At 42.0% G+C, this 21,550-nt stretch overlaps 1 protein-coding gene and 1 long non-coding RNA gene across 3 annotated transcripts; one reads left to right on the plus strand and one right to left on the minus strand.

Annotated features, from left to right (window-relative positions):
- The first annotated feature begins 198 nt into the window (after positions 1-198).
- On the plus strand, positions 199-20,595 carry heatr1 (HEAT repeat containing 1). Of its 2 annotated transcripts, none has more exons than XM_067488724.1 (45): positions 199-316; positions 1,257-1,415; positions 1,521-1,737; positions 2,285-2,426; positions 2,508-2,609; positions 3,138-3,278; positions 3,892-4,103; positions 4,352-4,485; positions 4,630-4,717; positions 6,171-6,272; positions 6,459-6,576; positions 6,772-6,879; positions 7,096-7,194; positions 7,407-7,495; positions 7,669-7,883; positions 8,119-8,240; positions 8,368-8,565; positions 8,666-8,840; positions 8,923-9,071; positions 9,175-9,367; positions 9,475-9,647; positions 9,843-10,007; positions 10,158-10,400; positions 10,853-10,984; positions 11,109-11,212; positions 11,471-11,617; positions 11,703-11,821; positions 11,919-12,040; positions 12,601-12,729; positions 12,819-13,043; positions 13,361-13,490; positions 13,596-13,774; positions 13,875-13,927; positions 14,014-14,137; positions 14,359-14,499; positions 15,525-15,823; positions 15,963-16,113; positions 16,273-16,440; positions 16,583-16,717; positions 16,923-17,027; positions 17,122-17,284; positions 17,804-17,958; positions 18,881-19,039; positions 19,676-19,784; positions 20,423-20,595. In XM_067488724.1, the coding sequence occupies exons 2-45, from the start codon at positions 1,274-1,276 to the stop codon at positions 20,509-20,511; spliced, it is 6,465 nt and encodes a 2,154-aa protein (XP_067344825.1). In that variant the 5' UTR covers positions 199-316; positions 1,257-1,273; the 3' UTR covers positions 20,512-20,595. The 2 variants fall into 2 exon arrangements, with proteins under 2 accessions (XP_067344825.1, XP_067344826.1); XM_067488725.1 differs by having other exon boundaries at positions 7,099-7,194.
- LOC137105920 (uncharacterized) lies at positions 19,585-20,485 on the minus strand. The gene is made up of 2 exons (XR_010911872.1): positions 20,350-20,485; positions 19,585-19,825 (listed from the first exon to the last, which is right to left on the minus strand). It is a non-coding gene; the product is annotated as an uncharacterized lncRNA (long non-coding RNA).
- Positions 20,596-21,550: the final 955 nt, after the last annotated feature.

Consider the following 21,550-nt stretch of genomic DNA (forward strand, 5'->3'; position numbering starts at 1 on the left):
ATGTTTTTTTCTATTTTTTAGAATGCTCCGAGGAGCGTTCCTTAAATGCCCGATTTAAATCAATTACTACTGACACAGTCATGTTATTTCAATTCAATGTCATTCCAGCATTTTTCACAGTAAATGGTAAGGAATCAGGTTTTTAGAGTAGTTATGGTATACAACTGTTTCCGACAAAGTAAAAGTGCGTTGGTGGAGACGAAAACGGAAGTATGTGGGCGTGAGACCTCATGAACCGGATGAAGAATCATCCAGACTGCGGTGACCTCAGTATCAACAACGTGCACCCATGTGTTACTGAAGATACATAGAACAGGTTTGAGTTGGCTCATGTTTTTATGCTGTTAGTTAATTTATGAATATTATCATATATTGTCGATGTGTTTATGTTTGTTTATCGTTGGGAGTGACACATTTATATTTGTGTAGACAAATGAGAAGAGCGAAGTCGGAAACTTAGCGCAGCTAACACGAGCTAACATCGGTTTAGTGTCAGTGCAACATTAACGCCTTTCGACTTCAACTGCGATGTAAACTTAACCAGTTGTTCGTGTAAACTCAGTTTAACTAAGTACTTCTTTGACTTTCATTATTGTATTGAAATGTAACCTGAATTTATAGGAGAGAACTAACGTTAACTGTGTTTGTTAATTTTACCCTGCAATTAAATAAGAGAAGAAAAATAATTCACAGACAGATTATTTGGCAGATATATACTCTAGCAACAAGTTTCTTAATTATTTCTCCGCTTTCTACTGTGTTGTTATTATAGCGGTACCTGCAACAAAAGTTAATATTCCAGTGTCCACACCTACCAAGAGTTCTGTACACGTTCATTTAAAAGCCTTACTTTAAGTTAAAGTGGCCTCATGAAATCCAGTTATTCACCTCCTTTTCCACTGGTACTAAGATTTCAGGTGAATCTTGTTAGTTTAAATTGAAGAAGTTTGGTTTGATGTTGTTTATTTATCTGCACATTTAGGCCAAGAGAGATTTATGGTTCAAAGATTGGATCCCAAATTGTAAACTGATTTCATTAAGTGCTCGGTTTTTTGTTCCTAGGCCGAGACTTTACAGAGACATGTTGATACAGATGTTACTGTGCAGCTGTTCAATTTCATTGATTCTGTGTTTTTTTTTTTTTTGTCTCTGAAATATGTGAATGAAGTCTTATTGTATATAAAAAAATTGAATAGGTCCACATTGTAAATTTCTTCTACTGATGTCTGTGGATTTTCCCTTTCTTCTGTTGACAGATTAAGAAACAGTCATCATGACATCATTGGCTCACCAGCTGAAAAGGCTTGCGCTGCCTCAGAGCGACCCCAACCTGCTGTCACGCAAAGAGGTTGCCTCCCTCCTCTTTGATCCCAAAGATGCTGCATCCATGGACAGAAGCACCTTCTATGCCCTTGGTGAGTCCTGCAGGGTACAAAACAACCACCATTACTGATCTCTGTGCTTCAGGTTTACTCCCCAACTACCTGTCATAAATCTGTCATCTGTCCTTTGCCCTCCAGGCTGCACAGGGCTGGAGGAACTGCTTGGAATTGAGCCGGCATTTCTGGAGTTCCAGGACACACTGTTTAGCCGGGCCTCGCTGACTCTCGAGCGCAGCGTCCAGTCCAAAGAGGTCAATGAGAAGCTGAACACTGGCATCTCGCTTTTTCTCACGCGCCTCTGCCCATACTTCCTCCTGAAACCGGCTCATAAGTGCATCGAGTGGCTGGTCCACCGGTATGCTACACAACACCTAATAGTAAACTAGCATCACAAATCTGTGCTGCTGGTGTCACCAGAATCTATTCTAGCTGATACATCTTGAGGCAAATGCAAATTTTCTTGCTGTCAAAATCCTTTGGAATCAAATGACAAATATTTTTACCAAAATTTAACTATAAATCAGCTTTTACACGAGCAATCATGATAACAAATAAGTTTCTTTGACTAGATCTTTAATATAATTTAACTCGGGCTGGATATTGACATTGATTTTCTGATTTGATTTTGATTCTCAGAGTACAGACCTGGTTTTGATTCGATTCATTGTAGTTCCTTTATATCAGATAAAACCAGTGTTTCATAATGTTCAGGTTATCTGCAGATATACACGGACAGTAACTATTCCTGTAACTCTTTACAGGAAAAGGTTTTTGTTGAAAAACATGTTAATATTTCTGTAAGTTCAGTTTAAAAAGTACAGTTTTCAGTAATGGTGCAGAACTTAGGTTTCAAGTTTAGGCTTTAAATCCCTCAGTTTTAGAAGTGTGGTGTTGTGTTGCAGTTTCCACATCCAGTTGTATAACACCGACAGCCTGTTGGCCTGTGCTCTGCCGTACCATGACACCAACGTATTTGTCAGAGTCCTGCAGCTCCTCAGGATCAAAGATGCCAACAACCGCTGGAACTGGCTGCACTGCCTGCAGGTTTGATCCTGATATCCTCAGTCTTTAGTCCTGTTGCAGGTTCACACTATTTACGTTTATTTTTTTGTAATTTTTCTTTAGAAACCAGGTGTCCCATTGTCCAGAGGAGCTCTGATCACTCACTGCTACACAGACTTGAGCTTCATGGACTTCATTTGCACCCTGGTCACAAAGTCCATCCAGGTAGACTCCCCCGCGTCTAAGCTCTAACAGCAGCCCTAGTCTTATTTGCTGAGTAGAAATTGTTGTCAATCAGCAGATGTGGAATTAAGTAACCCGCTTACAGTTGTCTTTCTCTTAAAAAGCTGGTTTCGGAAATTGGGCTAAGGGATATGTAAAACTTATTTCCCCAGGTCTATTTCTTCCTTAGAATGCAAATTTTTCTGCCATCTATACGTGTTACCAGGTTTCTAATTAACTTTATCCAGCACTGCATGTGTATAGGAAAAGTTTGCAGACAGGGCATTGAAAGGCTGAGTGAGGTAGAGATCAGTAACAGGGCGATGCCACCTTGTTTTTAAATCAAAGTCCACCCACAGTCTGAGAAAGCAGATTTTTCTGAGTACCCTGGTCAACTAAATGCATATAAACACAGTCAGCAATTAGAAGTGCAACATCAGCTGTTTGTGAGTGTGTGCTGGGGCTGGGTAGCTGATAGTCTGCATGGAAAGAAATGTACATGTCTAACTGTTTCAATCATTTTCTTCTCAGGCATATTCTGAACACTCTGAAAGTTGCTCCCAGCTCCGAGTGATCTTCTCCTTCTATGCATCCACCATTGTACCTGCGCTGGACGCTGTGGACAAAGTGTCGGAAGCTATAATTTCCAAACTGTTGCCATACGTCCAGAGGGTAAATATAGATCTTCAGATACGCCTGGGTCCCAGTGTGAACCATAGAAATTATGTTTTGTTGATGTATCGCCACATGGTGGACTAGCTGAAGTGTAATGATGAAAATATATAATATATAAACAAATGCCAAAATGTCAACTTCTCAAAGGTGATCATTTATATTTTCTACAGAATATCTTGAAGGGTTCAGAGTTGGGAAAGTCTACCAGTTTTACTGACAGTTATTAAAAAAGTGACCTGCAATAAGCTGTTCAAACATTGTTACGTTAACGGCAATAATGACTTCAGGTATAATGATCGCAAATTACTTAAAAACACCTAACTGGCGAAGGTCTGAGAATTTTCTAGTTGTCTCCTAGGATTTTTTTTTCCAAAATTCGTAGTTTTCTTTGTAGAGTCCGTGTTGTGTCAACTTTTATTCCAAATTCTTTTATTTAATCCAACTTTATTTAAATAGCACCAATTCACAACAAACTTATCTGAAGGCATTTTAAATATAATCAAGACTACGGATTTCAGTGGAGAGAAACAGAACTACTCTGATGTTTTAGGTTTCTGCTGTGAGATTATCTGTGTATCAAGATATTTAGGCCTGTCCCAATCTGCTCTAGGGTCTGAAGTCGTCTCTGATGGACTATAAAGCCGCCACCTACATGATTGTCTGCCAGCTGTCGGTGAAGGTGGTGATGGAGCAGAGTCTGGTCGACAGCCTTGCTGTGCACATCAGCAAGTCTCTGGTCAAAGAGCCCGTTTTGGCCAAAGAGGGTCTGGGTTCTCTGATTGTGCTGCTGCAGAACCAAAAAGAGGGAGCTGCAGGGCCCAGGTACGACCTGAATATTTTAGTCTCATTAAGAGAAAAAGAACCTTCTATCGCATTCTGTAATTCAGAAATTATAGTGGCATTTCGAGGTTTGTCAAACTTACTGCTGATTTAATAGATATTAGACAGATACTTACATACATGAGCATTTGACCCTCAGATAAAGAGAGGAAGACTTTAACAAAATACGGAAATATGCCTTTAATTCCAAGCATGACCTCCTGCTCCTGACTCTTTGTTCGTCTGTTTAGAGCTTTCAGTCGTCTGTGCTCGATGCCGTCGTTGGTCTCCACACTTCAGCTCATGGCAGCTGTCCATGATGTCAGTCCTCTGCTGCGTTACCTACTTCCTCACCTGATTCATGCCGTGTTCACCTGCCCTTCAGGTGAGAACTGGAACCTATTTAAAAGTATCAAGAGTATCAAAGACCTTGGATCGTTCTACAATGAGTGTAAAGGGTTTCTTTGCATACACAAACTGTATAATGGTTATTGAAAGAGCTGAAGTTTATCGTTGTTGTGTAACACAGGTGAAAGTGACACAGATCAGCTGCCTGTGTTGAAGTCCCTTCTGCAGTCAGTTCCTTTGACCAAAGGCCTGGACCACACCGTTGCTTGGTAAACTCACCTCCTCCTCCTCCATCCACACCAATTCTAAGTGTACAGCTTCATTTAAGAAAGGGATTCATGTAACACCTGCAGAAATATAATAGTTTGATATAATATAGTTTGAATATAGAGAAACTGGACAAATATACAGAGAACTTGTCCTATAGGGTCACACATTCACAAAGTCAACTGTGTCCATTTTTAGTAGATTTATTATCACACGCCATAGAAAAACACACTGATTTTTACAATAAGAATAAATATACACATTCTAGATAAGACAAAAGAAAAGGGGAAAAAACAGTTAATATATATTTGTGAGGATGAAAAGATATAGGCTGAAAAATAATGCTTATATTTATATCCTAAAATAAGCTAATTTTATTTATAAAGAAATACTCAATTTAAAACTTTCAAAAAAAGGCCTTAACAGACATTTGCTTAAAAATCAACAATGAGTTACATTCGTAAATTAAAGTCAGCATCATTCCAAAAACGAACCCCAATAACAGAAATACATCTTCTTTAAACCCTTTAGCTTCTGGGACAGTAAACTTGCAAACATTTCTTAAACCATATTTTCCCTCCCACACAGAGCCTTGTATCTGGCAATGACTTTGTTTTTGGCCTGTACATTATTTGCATTATTTTAAAATAAACCAAATCACTGTATTTTAAAATATGTGACTTCATGTAGGATGGCTTTGTATGATCTTAATAACAAGTCTTATTCATGAGACGAATAGATTGTTTTTGTAGCACAAATATTCAATTAAAAGTTGAACCCCACAATTCTATACAATGCAATTTATATATGTAAGAATAAGTCAAGTAAAGATCCTACATAAGCATCTGTAATTTAGTTTTTCCTTTATAGAATCCATATCCATATAGAATTGCTATTAATTTGGATTTTTTTTTTTTTTTACATAATCAATATGTTGTCTCCATGTTAATGTCTCTATTTGTTTTATTTTGGAAAACCATACATTTGGTTTTCTATATATTGAGGGACAGTTAAACCAACATTTTAAAACCATAAGGTCCTTCTCTGCAGCAAACAAAAAGGTGTTTGTTTATGAATTGGTATCATCTGCCAAAATTTTAATAGATCTGTAAGCTTACAAATATCATTATTATGTATAAAGTAAAAATAACCCACAAGTGTCCTTAAATCCTCATACTGTCTCATTTTCACACATTATTTAGAAAATATTAGACAACCTTTTAACCAAAAACGAGCAGTGCCTTTATTCCATTATTTTCCAACTTTCTCACTAATTTACTGCCATCAATTGTGACAAAAACCTCTGTAGATCAATGAAAATACCTGTAGAAAATGTATCATTTTAACTGCCTCTGTTTTATCCTCAACCATTTCCATTACTGCACAAGTCGTAGTTCTATGTATTTCTAAATAGAAGCTGTACTGTGTTCTAGTGTTGTTGTGTGTCTTCTGCAGTTTGCTTCTGGACGAGTATTTGAGTCAGACTGAGCTCTCTGCTGAAAGTATGTCAGCTCTGGATCAGCATCTGCTGCCTCTGGTCCGACTGTTCGAGTCCAAGTGAGTCTGACTGTAGTAACAAAATTAAAATTAAGGACAGAGTTGTGTATAAATTATGTTCCACCTTTAATTGATTTATGATCCTGCAAAGGCCAAAGTTAATTTTAACCTGTAAAAACCCCCAAAGATTAGATTTCAGGTACACGTTAACAGCTTTTTTTTTTGTTGTTGTTTTTTCTCCATCAGATACTGTGGAGCTTTGGACAGCGTCCTCTCAGGTCATGTCACCGACATCAGCAGCACCGAGCAGAAGCATCTTTTCCACCAGTTCCTCTCTTTGTCCATGAGCAGCGGGAAATATCAGGTACAGTAAACTAAATTACACTTCATAAAGCAAAGTGATGAGCTTGTCCATGACAAAAACCGAGCGACTAAAAAAGAAAATTAAAATCTGTTTGTCTCTGCTGGATTTCACATTTTGCTCCTCTGTTGTCTGAATGCTGATTGTGATTATATTAAATCAGTTCAGACTCGTCTGACTTATTTTGTGTTTTTGTAGATCTTGGGTGACTCAGATACATCCCTGCTCCTCAGTCTGAAACACCCACAGCCTTTAGTCCGAGTCTCGGCTGTGAAGCACCTGATGGGCATTATCACCTCTGGACAGGTACAAATTGAGTGCATCGTCCCTCCTTTTCCTCACGAAAAACAAAAGCAGCAGCATTTAGGTTCTGATGAAGTTTTAGTTCATTATATAGTTTGACATTTGAACAATGGCAGCGGGGTTTTATGCTGATAGTGAGTCTGTTACTTAGCTTTGGAAACCTGGAACTTTTCCACTGTGAGAACAAACTGACTGTGTGGGGCACGTACATGTTTCCAGCAGCAGAGTTTGGACGAAGCCTTCCTGAAAGACGCTGTCACAGACTGTCTGCGTGATGACGTGCCCCAAGTTGTGGCCGCAACTCTCACGTTGATGGAGGTAAGTGAAGTCAGTGGGAAGGTGGAGTGGATTAATGTAACAAACACCAAGTTAATTTATTAATGACCACTTGAAAACGTACCTGCTGAAAAATAAGCACTTTTTTATATGTGTAAATATAAATGTAAAACTTAGTTCACCAAAAAGCCACCTGGATCTGCATAAATAAAATGGCATTTGATGGGTGAGAATTTGCTTTTCTTTTGTTCCAGGTGGTGTTTGACATTTTGGACCCCGAGGACACCGTGTCATGTTTACTGTCCCTGCTGCACAGAGTAGATCTTTCAGTGTCTGAGCACTGGTCAGTGAAGTACACACAAATTTAAAATCAAACGTACAGGTGACAAACCAGTGACACTCGGTTCTGAACGCACCTCATAGTTGTACATGAATATTGTACTTGAGTAAATGCACTTGAATACTTTCCATAATTGGAATAATGGTGAACCTGAGCTCTTGTGGTATTTGCTTTAGGTTGCCTGTGCTGAAGGAGACTGTTCGTTTACTGTCCAACCCCCGGCTGGGAAAGTGGGATGCAGAGCTGGTGCAGAGGGTGGGCTGGAGGCTGCTGCCCTTCCTGGTGATCACCACCGCTGCTGGGCCAAACTCGGCCCAGCTCTGTCTCACCTCTTGTGTTGCCCAATCCTCCATCCTCTCCCAGCACCCCCTCACCCACAACTGGGCTCAAGGTAACAGACTGAGCTGGTTAACTTGATAGGGAAAAAATTATCATTACCCATTTTTAATTTGAGCGTATTTGAATGTTATTATAAAGCATGTTCATAACCAATTATGCAAGTAAAGTGTAGTTTGAGTTTTCACCTGCTTCCTTCAGTATTTCCATATACAAACTTTTCTACAATGAGCTCCTTGTGATTTATTTTTAACATGATTACTTGAACTCTAAACAATCTGTCTACACAGAGCTCAACGACATGATGAAGAGAAGCTCTGAATCTGACTTTGTCGGTCTGGCCAACGAGCGTCTGGTCTCCACATTGACCAAGAACCTGGCAAACATGGAGCACTTCTCCAAACGGGATGCAGTGAGTTTTTGTATCAGGCTTAAAAATCTGCTGAAAACATCAGTTCTTGCATCAGGTTTTTAACAGGCTTTCAGAAAACAGGAGAATATCGGTAGACAGTATCTTCAGCTGTATGTTTGCTCCTCAGTTGGAAAAGCTGGCAGTGTCAGTGGAGCAGCAGCGTGGTTCTGGCCTCAGAGAGCGGACATCCTTCCTGGTGCTGACCCGGACTCTGCTGCTCAGCCTGGGTGAGCTGAGTGAGACCCAGCACCTCCTCACTGCTCAGAGGGTCTACACCCTGCTAGAGCCCCCCCTGTTGGAGGTCACCAGGCATGATGACACTCAGGTCAGTTTATAAACTTTGGTCATTCTCAAATTGATGCAGCATGTTTCAGAAAAGTTGGGACGGGCAAGTTGACCACTGTGCTGCATCTCTCATCTTGCAGGAAGCAGAGTGTCCTGTCGGCATCCCCTCCTCCTTCTCTGAAGCCCTTACTCTGTACCTGAGCAGGTGTGAGCAGCAGCCAGGTGAACGTCTGGACAGAGAGTTCAGCTTCGTTTTGATATCTCTGTTGAGAGACTTTATCTCTTCTCTCCGCTGTCATGACGCCTCCTTTAAAGGTATAAATAGGAAGAAAAAGAACACATCACATGTGCAAGTTCACCTGTGAGTAGAACTAAATTTTACCTTCCTGCCTGTCAGGTGAGGTGTGGTGGAACCCTGAGAAGCTGGACACCAGCACCTGCTGTTACCTTGGACTGATCTGCCGCCTGTTTAGTGTCACCATCAGTGGTGCCGGAGATGGACAGACAGCCAGCAGCTTCAGGGACTTAATGAAACTCCTTGTCCAGGTATGAGGTCACTTCCTGCCGACATAAGAGATGTAGGAAGTGGTTTCACACAATGTTAAACTGTTTTTTAAGAATACTCACAGTAAGACTTTGTCCCTTGCAGGTCCACCTCCGTGAGCCAGTGATGCTCTTCCGGTTTCTGTGTGTGCTGTGGCAGTACAGCAGTAACCATGGAGACCAGCTGGATGTGAAGGTCGGGGCCATCCTGCAGACCCACGCCCTGTACATGGGTAGATCTCTTCTGAGCATCCAGTCTGCAGCCACGCTAAAGGAGCTGGCTGCTGCCAACTCGCCTGGTGAGAAAAATAATTTGGTGTCATTGGTTTCGAAACTGTTCTGGAGTGTACGTGGTGGGACATGATGTGAATTTGGTCCCTCTGTGTTTATTGTGTCTTTGTGGTAGTGGTCCCGTCCTTGTTGTGTTGTCTCAGCTCTCCGGTTCGTGAGGTCCGCAGGGCGGCACTTGGAGCTTTGCAGAGCCTATCAGGAGCGGACAGCTCTCCCTTTCAGCCAATCACAGAGAAGCTTCTAAAGACGTCAGAGGAAATCATTGCCGACCCTTCTTACTTAAGTGTGGTGAGACCTTTTTAGTCCCTTTTGACAGCAGTTATTTTCTTAAAAAACTAATTAACAAAAATAACGAGCATCATAGTTTTAAAGATGTAACCAGAAAATAAACATTATTTCTAATGAATCCTCTAGAAAGAGCTCAGTCTTCTGGTTTGACTCTTGAGTGTGTGTGTGTGTGTTCTGAATGTGTGAACCCTTCAGGCTTTGGGTGTTCTACATGAGGAGTGTATGTCTGCTAAAGTGAAGCAGCAGCAGAAGAAGCAGCAGGCATCATTGCAGCAGCTGTTGCAGAGCGTTCAGACTCCCTGCTGCCCGTCATACACTGCTGCCACCTTACTGAGGGCGCTGACCCACGTCAATGGACAGGTGAGGGCAGGAACACAACAGAAAATCCTCCCAAAAACATTCAGAACCTGAGAATTTTCACTTGATACAATTCAGGTTTTTAGTAAACAATACAAATAGTTGTTTTCTGCTGTGACTGATCCTCTCCTCTCCTCCACCTCACCCCCCCAGTCAATCCTATCTGCACTGCTTCCTGTTTTGGATCGGCTCCTGGAGCAGAGTGGCCCAGACACCCCCACTCTGCTACAGTCTGAGGCCCAGTTGATTCAACTCGTCCTGGGGAAGTACAATGAGGCGTCTGCCCCTCTGCTGGCCCAAGACCAGAACTGTCTGGATCTGTTCATCAGAGCGCTGAGGACCTCGACCCAGTCACACCCGGACATCCCCAGCTGCCAGATCATCGCTCTGGAACAGGTCAGGATAAGGTGGAACCAGGGTTAAATAACGATTGACAGGTAGTTGAGTCAGGGCTAAAATGATCGATTAAAGATCACTCTTCTTAAAGGAAATAACCTGAAGCCAGGTTTAAAACTAGAGGTCAACTTAGTGTAAAAGCAGCATTTAAGGACTTGAAATCAAGGTTAAAGATTAAACCCAGTGTTAAAAGGGTTTAACTGTGGTTAAAACTATGGAAACACCAGGTTTAAAACCAGGGAACAGGGATAAACTGTAGGTAAACGAGAGAAAATTTGGGGTCAAACCAGGTTTGAGTTCATCCCTGGTTTAAAAGTTAAAAGCATGTGACCAGGGTTGAAAACCACTGTAGTTTGTAGGTTTAATTGGAGAAAAAATGTGAGCAATAATTTGCGATTATTAGTTTACATTAGTTTCTTTGTCACTGATGTGTCTCTCTATCCTCTCTTCAGATCACAAAGCCGTTCTTCTCAGCCATCGGAGACGAGAAGGTGCAGCAGAAGTTGCTGTCGGTGATGTTTGACCTGCTGGTGGAAAGCAGGAGTCCGCTGGTCGCAAACACCATCAGCGGCGTCTTCAAAGCGGTGAGAGAGCAGAGAGTGTAATGTGAACGTAGCTAAAACCCACATCCCAGAAACAACTACTGCACATTCATGAAGTCAAAGGTAAATGGCACACACAATAATCGTTATGTCTTCTTTTCACCAGATTGCAGTTGACGGTCTGCTGGTTGCCAATGAGCTCTCTCCACCTGAAAAACCCAAAGTCAGTGTGTCGGTGCAGCAGAGCCGCAGGAGCAGAATGTCGTCCAGGTAGATACAGCTTCCAGTGTTTTCTTGTTTGGTACAGTCAGAGCTGAGGCTTAAAGGCAAATTGATTTTTGTTATTTCTGATGATGCAACAACATTTGTATAAAATCCGATCTGTCATGCTTGTTCATTTATTATTATTGTACTACTGAGCTGGTAGAGCTCCAGAATGTAAGGATTTGCAGCTTTTACGCCGTTGTTCATAGAAAAATGTAGGTACCAAAGAAAGACAAGGGCTCTGAAGTCTTTCTCCTCGGTTAGGAAACCTCAGGAGGGTGGTGATGTTGGTCCTGAGGTGGGTGCTGTGCCGTGGCAGAGAGTCACTCTGATTTTGGAGCTGCTGCAGCACAAGAAGAAGCTGAAGAGAGCCCAGATGTTGGTGCCGGCCTTGTTTTCTTTGCTCGCCAGGTACAGTCACACGTTCAACGTAAAATGACCCCCTCCACATAAGAGACTCCTGTCTGAGCAGCTGGTTGTTTTTTCATGTCATCAGGAGCCTGGAGCCGGGATCAGGAGATCAAACCAACATGGAGTACAGCAAACAGCTGCTGCTCAGCTGCCTGCTCAACGTCTGCCACAAGCTGGCCCCTGATGGAGCACCTGTGGCTGCAGGTATTCGCCTGGGGGGGAGGAGTCGATGTTGTGTATTGTAATGTGTAGCCACTGTGCCAGCTGCTGCTTCCAGCCTGATGTTGTGTTTTTTTTGCAGATGTGCTGGATGAAGATAAGTTCAGCGTGGAGCTGGTGGTTCAGTGCATCAGAACGTCTGACGTGCCTCAGACTCACCACCACGCGCTGCTGCTGCTTGCCACTGTCGCCACCATCTTCCCCGTGAGCCATTTTTCTATTTTGTTTTTAATTTCTATTGACCGAGTGCAGAAGGTATCAACCAGGAAACAGTCAATTTAACATTGGGTGGAATTGTTTATACTGGAGAGAAATGAAATGGTGCGTTACAAATACATTCAGTCATTTAGATGCTTCCATCAAGGTTAGTTACAAGTTAGTAGCACACACAAAAAGCAAATTGGAGTTCAGTGTCTTGCCCAAGGACACACAGCCAGGAGGAAATGGAAGTCAAACCACTAACACTGTGGTTTGTAAAACAGCGATTACAAATGCTGACTCCAAGTCCCTGATCCATGGAGTTCAGAGGATGTTTGTACGCTGAATGGTCAAACACTGAGCCAGTCACGTGTTACTGCTCAGAGGTAAATTTAAAAAAAAAAAAGGTTTATTGGATATAACAAAAGATTGTGAGCAGTAATACATAAATGCATACTGAGTGTCGGCCCGTCTGCACCACTTAGAGTTCTGTGGGGACCTGCTCAGTGGGTTGTCCCTAAAACTGTTTGGGATCAACATGCACAACCATCATGTCCTTTCTGCAGGAGAAAGTCCTGCACAACATCATGCCCATCTTCACCTTCATGGGAGCCAACATCCTGCGTCTGGACGATGCCTACAGCTTCAGGGTGATTGACAAGACGGTTCAGATGGTCATACCTGCTCTGATAAAGGTGGGAGGAGCTTTAACTGCTCCATCACTTCCCCTCAACCTCAGCTCTTGATGCCGACATGTAACCTTAATATTCTTCCTTGTCTTTAGGCGCAGCAGCTCTCTGACAGCAGCTCTTTGGCTCGCTTGGGTGCTGTGGTGACAAGGATCGTGCACGTGTTTGCAGATGCGCTCCCTCACGTGCCCGATCACAGGCGGCTGCCCATCCTCACCCAGCTAGTGACCACGCTGGGTCCCGGTCGCTTCCTCTGGGTCCTAATGCTCCTCCTGTTCAAGCTGCACACCAAACAGAGCGCCGGCTCCATGAGCGAGAAGGTGACTGATTTAGGTTTTATCCACAGTTTTCATTTCTTTTTCAGTCAGTGCAGCATGGTGCTTTCTACCAGTGGGGCAGTGTAACCAAATACATTTACTCAGCTGCTGTACACATTTGAGGTACTTTTTTTTTCTATAGAGCAAATTAACTAAAATAGAAATACTACAATAAAGAGTGTGTCAATGTTACATTCCACCACTTTAACATTTGTCAAAGGTCAATAAGTGGTAGCTTTGATGGATCCACCAGATGAATTCATATAAAACAAGCCAGTTCAGTAACGTGTGTGTGTGTGTGTGTGTGTGTGTGTTTGTAGGACGCAGCTCTGGAGAGAGACGTGGACTTCTGGATTTCTTTGTGCTGTCAGTTTGAGGTAAACGACCAGCTCACCTCCCTTATCGATATCCTGAACTTCCTGCTGCAGCTGCCAAACGACAAAGATGACGGTGAGACGTTTGACAGCATCACTGTGGAACAACGTGTGTCAGTCAGAAATCATGCAGGAAATTATAACTCTGCGGTTTTATTTTGGATGTTTTCGTCTGTTGCAGCTCCAGTGAAGCGAGCCACTGGCCGACGAGGAGCCAAGAAGAAGGAGGAGGAAGAGGAAAGGGTGGAGGAGCTTATCTTTAGTGTGGAGGCTCACAGCAGCAAAGAGCTGCGACACTTTAAGTTCCTCTCTGTCTCGTTCATGGCTCAGCTTCTCGGCTCGGCCAGCTTCATTAGAAAGGTGGGTGACATCTCAGGAGTGTTGGTGAGGCAGCTGGATCGTTTGAGGTTTTTTTTTTTAATAGAAAAAAAAAGACATAAAAAGTTTGACTGTGTTTCAGGTGGCAGACAGCAGTGATGTTGTGGATGAATCTCTCCAGCAGCTGCAGCAGAGGTGAGTTTTGTTTGATTGAATATAAAAATCAACTTTTTTTGTTTTCTCGCCCAAACAGCAGCAGATGAATGTTTTATTTGTTTCAGCCTGCTGGAGGAGATTCTGCGTTATATCCATAGCGTGGCTCACTGTGTGGAGGAGAACGCTGATAAACCCACCGCCAAGTTCTGGAGAGTTCTGCTCAATAAATCCTACGATGTTCTGGATAAGGTCTGTTCAGTTTGCTATAAGTTCAGTGGTTAGAGTTGGCAGAACAGAGTACGAGGTAGTGGGTAGCATCACATGGTAGAAGTGAAAGGTTCAGTGTGTAGCTATAGAGGCTCAAGCTTACTTACCGTGTTCTGAGGATTTAGGAATCACTGTGAGAAACACGACTGCTGATCCAGTCAAACATCAAACTAAAGTTCTTGCCTTTGCACTCTGTCGTCCAGGTGAACGCCTTGATGCCCACGGACACATTCATCGTGGTAATGAGGGGCCTGATGGGTAACCAGCTGGCGTCGATCAGGCGAAAAGCCATGGAGCTGCTGAACAACAAACTGCAGCACAGGACGCAGTGGGATGAGGAGCAGGTGACACCAACATGTCTTCCCACATAGTATAACTATAATAATCACACTTTACAATATGTAAAGATATTGTATTAAAAATGATGAGGGCATGTAAGCAAACCACCAAAAAGAAGGCCAAAGGAGGCCAAAAGAACTAAACTTTATTATAAAATCAATACACGGTGTAACATTTTTACAGTCGTTAAATACATTATTATTTAAATAAAATACATTAATAACATATATCTTAACTTTAATAATAGAATTTTAACAAGACACTTTAGTTGGGGAAGTTCTGTACCCATACCAGTATCAGGTCTGACACGCTTCAGTTCGGTCGAGCAGGGAGGTGGAAAATATCGGTCTTAACTCTGTGTAATAACATAACTTTATGACATAATCCTAATGTAACATAATTTTAACGTAATGTAATATACAGTCATTGTGAATGTAGTACAAAATAAAATGATTTTAAAACTATATAAAATGATTACATAACTAAACATGAAGTCTAAAGATAGATGCAAGAAAACCTATGTTACAAAATGAATCTTTAAGTCATAAGAATGTTGGTTATCACTATATTTTAGAGATGTTTTCATAACACACCCTAGTGTGATGTAGCTGTAACACAATGTACTAAACCTCAGTGTAAATGTAATGACACAACATAAAAAGTAATAACATATCAAGCTTTGATAATTTAACATAACAAGGCATGATTTTATTTACATAATCAAATGCGTCATTGTATTTTACTGTTTATGTTCTATAGCGGACCTTGTTCTTTGAAATGGGCTTTATTAATATGATGTATTAATATCAAAACTTAATGAAATTATGTAACAACATCACAGCTTTAAAATAAATGTATCCATATGGTCACAAAAAATTATTAAGCATTTTAATATTGGTATAAACTATAAAAGCATGAAAGGTTTTTCTTTATATTTTTGTATGAACAATATGCAAATTTCTCTTGATTGTGTTCATCACAGAATTCTAACATTTAAATATGATTATTTCTTTCCCTCTCTCTGTCTCAGGTCACTGTGCTGTTGCAGCTGACCGGTGACCTGCTGAGCATTGTGTGTAAAGGTCACAGTAAGGTCACGGCGGTGGCAGAGGAGCAGGCCATCAACCGCCAGACGGCGCTCTACAGCCTCAAACTGCTCTGCCGCAGTTTTGGCTCTGACCACCAGGAGGCGTTTGTTCCTGTACTGTTGCAGATGGTGCAGATCATCACGTCGGCAGAGGAAGAGAAGAACGTGACAGGCAGCGCTCTGCTCTGTGTCGCCGAGGTGGTCAGCACGCTAAAGGCTCTCGCCATCCCACAGCTGCCCAGGTCTGAACACAAGAAGAGCCCATCACCCCTTACTGTCTGTGTTTTAATTTGAAACGGTTCAAACTTGGAAATGCTCAAAGTAAAAGTAGCACTTAGTTGTATTTGAGTAGGTGTACTTAGTTATTGTTTACCTCTCCAGGCTGATGCCAGCGGTGCTGCAAACGCTCAGAGACAGGAAGGATCTGCTGAGCAATGAGATCTACCTACTGAGTGCCGTCACCGCCCTGCAGCGAATCACAGAGACGCTGCCACACTTCATCAGCCCCTACCTGCAGGACACCACCTCACAGGTACAGCACACACCTGTGGGATCTGTTCACATCACAAACACCGTCAGAGCATGAGAGATCAGATAACTCTTATGGAGATGAGGTGAAGCAACAGGTCCGGTAGCTACAAATGAACAAAGTCTTACAAAATTAAATTAGACTCACTCCTCCTTCCTGCAGGTGTGTCGACTGTTACACCTGGTCGAGACCTCCACCTCTTCCTCCACCTTCACCCACCTTGCAGCACGCCTGGCCTCCCTGAGGAGCACCCTCGCCACCAAGCTGCCCCCCAGGGTCCTGCTGCCTACCCTCAGCAAATGCTACAGCAGCATGGTGGTCAACAAGAAGGTGAGAGTGTTTGTGGGGAACATGAGCAACGTGGGTGACCATCACTAATTACCTCTGAAAGGACGACTTGTTTTTCTGATGTAACTGAATCGTCTGAGTGGCGTCAGAAATACTGATTACTTCTGACTGGTTGTGTTTGCAGGCTCAGCTGGGGGCGCTGATGAACATCCTGAAGGAACACATCGCTCAAATGGAGAGAGACCAGATCAATGTGCACCAATCAGAACTCACCACCTTCTTCCTCACTGCCCTTGACTTCCGTGCAGAGCACTGCCAGGTTCGCGTCACCTTCCAATCAGAAGTCAGATGTGCTAGTCTCAGTACCAGAACCCACCTGTTCCCTGAAATGATATGTGAATCAGTTCTGGATCTGACTCGTCATCACATCTGCTTCACTGTGCACCAGCAGCTGCAGCCCCAGATCAGAGTTTTCAGACTCCCTCGATATGTCGCATCCTGACCCCGTTTTTTTTTCTCTGCAGGGGGATCTGGAGAAGACGTCGGAGATCGAGGGCTGTGTAATCGACTGTCTGCTCACCATGGTGATGAAACTGTCCGAGGTCACGTTCAGACCGCTCTTCTTCAAGGTAATGTCACCAAACCAGGCACCGTTTTTAAGAATTGAATCAACAGCTTCAGGAAACACTGATAACCCCCCACCGCTGCTTGTGTGTCCTGCAGCTCTTTGACTGGAGTAAATCCCACAGTAAAGAGCGTCTGTTGACCTTCTACCGACTGTCCGACCGCATCGCCGAGCGGCTCAAAGGGCTGTTCGTCCTGTTCGCAGGAAACCTGGTGAAACCGTTCTCAGAGCTGCTGCGACAGACCAACAGCTCCCAGACAGGTGACTCATGATCTTTTATTTTAAAATATATGTTTTAGATTTTATGTTGTTATATTCGTTTAATACATTTTATTTCAATGTATATTTCATCTTAACATATTTCTACGTAATTATTTAAATGTTTTTTTAATGTAAAACCTTTTTATTTTACCTAATTTTAAAAAAGCTTATTGTAAAACCTTGTTTAACCACATTTTATTTAGTTTTGGTTTTATTTGGCTTTAATTCTAATTAAATTAAGTTTATTATGTTTTACTGTGCTACTTTTCTTTGGTTGTAATTCATTGTGCTTTTAATTTTATATAAAATTGTACATGTATACAAGTTTTCTTTTGAATTATACATGAACATATTTTACATTATTTTAATCAAAGTATTTTAAGTGTGTTTTATTTTATTTTAATATTTTAGACTTTTATTTAGTTTTAATTTAATCCACAGTCACTTACTTCACATAGATCTAAGTAAGTGGACATGTCCATGTCCTCCTCGTGTTTCTAACATCTCGTCTCTTCTCAGTCGAGCTGCTGTTTGACTCAGACCGTGCAGTGGAGAAGACCTGTCTGCTGCTTCAGTACAGCCTCGACTGTCTCCACAAGATCTTCCTGTACGACACTCAGCGTTTCCTGAGCAGAGAGCGAGCCGACGCCCTGCTGGGTCCACTGGTTGACCAGGTGAGAGCTCGCAGATCTGATTTTGTGTCTGGATGGTGGGCGTCCAGTCCGGCTGCTGCCTGCATCTATTCAGTTACTGTTAAAACAGGTTTGTTCTGTTTTTGCCATAAATGCATCTACGGCAAGTCAGAGGCAAAACGCTGTTCTACTCCAGACGGAGAGAGGGATGCTTTTACGAGTTCAACTGTGTTTGTTTGGACACAAACTAAATCTAACCTTGAAGTTCTCTATGTTTGCAGTGTGTCTTCAGCAGTGTGTAGTTACTAAACCAGTGTTTACACAACCTTAGATGGTGATATTCATAAACTCTCATAGCAGAGAATCATTAACAAGCTGAAAACCAGACACCAGCATGTCATGTCACAGATCAGGAACGTGACATTTCCTGTCCAACGGGAGACTGAGCATAATAATCTAGCAGCTGCACCCGTTGTACAGTCGTCCAAACCCACAAAAATATAGAGTTTTTTTTTTTCAAAAGTGAATGTTTTCATTTATAAAAACAATCTTTTAGTAATTTTCAGTCATGAGATTTGGGGTCTGTCTCTTTAATACAAAACCAAAAGGGGAACGGGGCTGTAATTCAGGGCTCCAAAAACAGAATCTGCAGACTCTGGTTTGTAGGAAAGTTTTTATCTTTTTTTGCTTCCAAAACTCATGGGTTTCATTTTTCCAGTTTTCCGTACTGTTTACATCCCTGTGTTCTTTTAATCAAAGGTATAAAATAATAATAAATTTAAAAAAATGTTTCTGTTCTCATTTAGAAAAATGTCCTAAATCCCCTTTGTCATTCTCACAGTTGATAATGTGTGAAAATGAAAAGACAAAACACTGTGGAAATGAATATAAATGAGCTGTTTGTGTTTCGGCTTCTGTCCTCACTTTGTCCTGTGTCTGACTCTTTGCTCCTGTGTGTGTCCAGCTGGAAAACACTGTTGGTGGGGAGCAGGTGTACCAGCAGAGGGTCACCCGACACCTGGTTCCCTGTGTGGGTCAGTTCTCTGTGGCTCTGGCCGACGACTCTCAGTGGAAAACCCTCAACTATCAGGTCCTCCTGAAAACCAGACACACTGATGCCAAGGTGAGGACACCAGCTCACGGCTGTCGGCCGCTTTCTGCCGGCAGCTCGTGGCGATGAGCTTTTAGTACAAAGTCTACAAACTGTTGGCTAATATTGTACAAACAGTTTGTAGGTATTTAGTTATGAAGGTGTAAAACTCATGTAAATGAATCATGAAATCTTAGGTTTACTCATGACTCATTACGTTAAAAACTGAAGTGAACTTATGTGCAAAGTTTCATATGGTTTAGTTTATTATCATATGCTAATTTATTATCAGTTACATTTGCATCACTCAAAGATCAGCAGCTATCGGCTTGTCCCTACAGGGGTCACCCTGAACGGACAAGCCGAAAGATCAAGGGATGTTGATTTGGTATGAGATTTTACGCTGGAGGGCCCTTCCTGCTTCCTTCCTCCCGTTTTGTCCAGGCTCAGGACCGGCAGGCTGGGTGGGGCCATGCCTGGTGGGGCGGGGTTCTAATTTTCTCTTCAATTAAACCAGCTCATGTTGAAGCTTGTATTTTGTGCTGCAGCTTTCTGAGCCAAAAAAAGTTCAATCTCAGTTTCTTACAGATGATATAATATTTTGTTAATCTGCTCTAACTACAGAAATCACATGCAGCTAATAAAGCTCCTCCTCCTCCTCCTCCTCAGGTGCGTTTCTCCGCTCTGCTGATGCTGATGGAGTTGGCAGCGAAGCTGAAGGAGAATTACATGGTGCTGCTGCCAGAGACCATCCCCTTCCTGGCTGAACTGATGGAGGGTGAGGACACGCACACGCACACGCTGACCCTGACCCTGATTCTTCATGACATTTATAAAGGAATTAGAGGGACAGGAGACAGTAATAAATCTTGGTGGAAGAGGTGCATTTACAATAACCAGGTTAAAATGTAAACACAATAAATGTGACTGTATAAACACAATTATGTCCACACAACAAGAGTAACTGCAGGTCTTAGAAAAACTACAATAAAATGTTTCCTTACATACAAATGGCCTGAGAAAGTTTGAGGTCTTTGATTTAACCTGGTGAGTTTCATGTTTTTCTTGTCAAACTAGTAAATGTGACTTTTGCTTAATTTGACTGAGAGAAAGAACTAGTTATTAAAACGGCAGACAGTTTTCAGATCCCTTCACTTTCTGTACATGTTATATTAAAACACTTTAACCCATGATGACAAGATGAAATGTGTTTTAGAAACGTTCTTTGGGGGGTGATTTTGCCTAAAAGCTGCAGTCTGACAAAGAGCAAAATACAAATAGGACATAAATTACAATAAGCAAAAAGAGAAGTGTCTATTAAAAAGGTGAGTGCACTGACTCACCTGTTGAGTCTGTGCACAGGTGAGTGTTTTCCCTTCTGTCTCCAGAGAAACACTGACTGAGTTTGTGTTTCAGATGAATCTGAGGAGGTGGAGCAGCAGGTCCAGAAGGTGGTTCAGGAGATGGAGAACATCCTGGGGGAACCGCTGCAGAGCTACTTCTAACAGCACACACAGTATCATACAAATACACACACTCAGCAGTCGTGTGTCATTCTGTACAAGAAATAAATAAAAGACTGAGTCAGAGTCACCAGTGCAGTGTGAGGTTTTTGGAAAGAAACTGAAAATATGTCCTCATAGGGGTCCAGATTTCAGTCCTGGGTGAGAGTTTTATACCAAAAGACCACAAGTCCAACGTTGTCCCCTGCAAATAACATTTACACATATGGAAGTATGAAGTATACGACTCATCTGTTGAGGCAGAAATGCAACTCATTTTAAATGTGGTTCAGGATCACAGGGTCACTGGTTCAGTCTCCAGCTCCTTGTGGCCACAGGTGTCCTTGCTCAAGGTTGTCATTTTGCATCTGTCAGTCTTCATTTCACATCCCCACTGTTAATTTTGAGTCTCTTTTGACTGATATAACATTTTAAGTAAAGCTCAGATACTTGCAGACATGTACTTAAATCTTAAACTACATCAGCTGATGCAACTGGTTCAGTCAACATTTTAAGTTAAGTGTATAAAGAGCTGGTCCCAGTCTTCTTACCAGCAGCCACGAATGGTTCGTAATTGTGTCCTGGTTGACGACCTGTTCCATTAGGAATTACATGTTCGCACTTTTTGTCAGAACTTACTTGTTTCCATTCAAATCTGTGTGTTTATCCAGGTACAATGTGAGGACGGGATGTATTCAGTGTTAGATTTCCAGTAAACAGCTGTTGGTCCAGTTTGTGTCTTTGTCAGATAAATGTCACTACAATTCCTGTTTTATTCTTCTCAGAATAATGTGGAAACTGACACATTTACACGTGTTTTTTGGCAGTTTCCAGTGACTGTGGTGGAAGTTAAGTTGTGGACATTTCCTCATTGGTTGTATCAGTGTTTTATTGTTAAAATGACAAGAGCTGTTAGTGCGATGGTTGAACATGATGAGTTTAAAAAGAAAAGTAAAAAATCTTCAGATCATATTCATTAATGTGCTCGAACCATCAAATACTTTGAGTCATGTTTTAATGCATCAGAAGTCAAACTTTAACC

The sequence above is a fragment of the Channa argus genome, chromosome 20, assembly GCF_033026475.1.
Source record: "Channa argus isolate prfri chromosome 20, Channa argus male v1.0, whole genome shotgun sequence".
Taxonomy (NCBI): domain Eukaryota; kingdom Metazoa; phylum Chordata; class Actinopteri; order Anabantiformes; family Channidae; genus Channa; species Channa argus.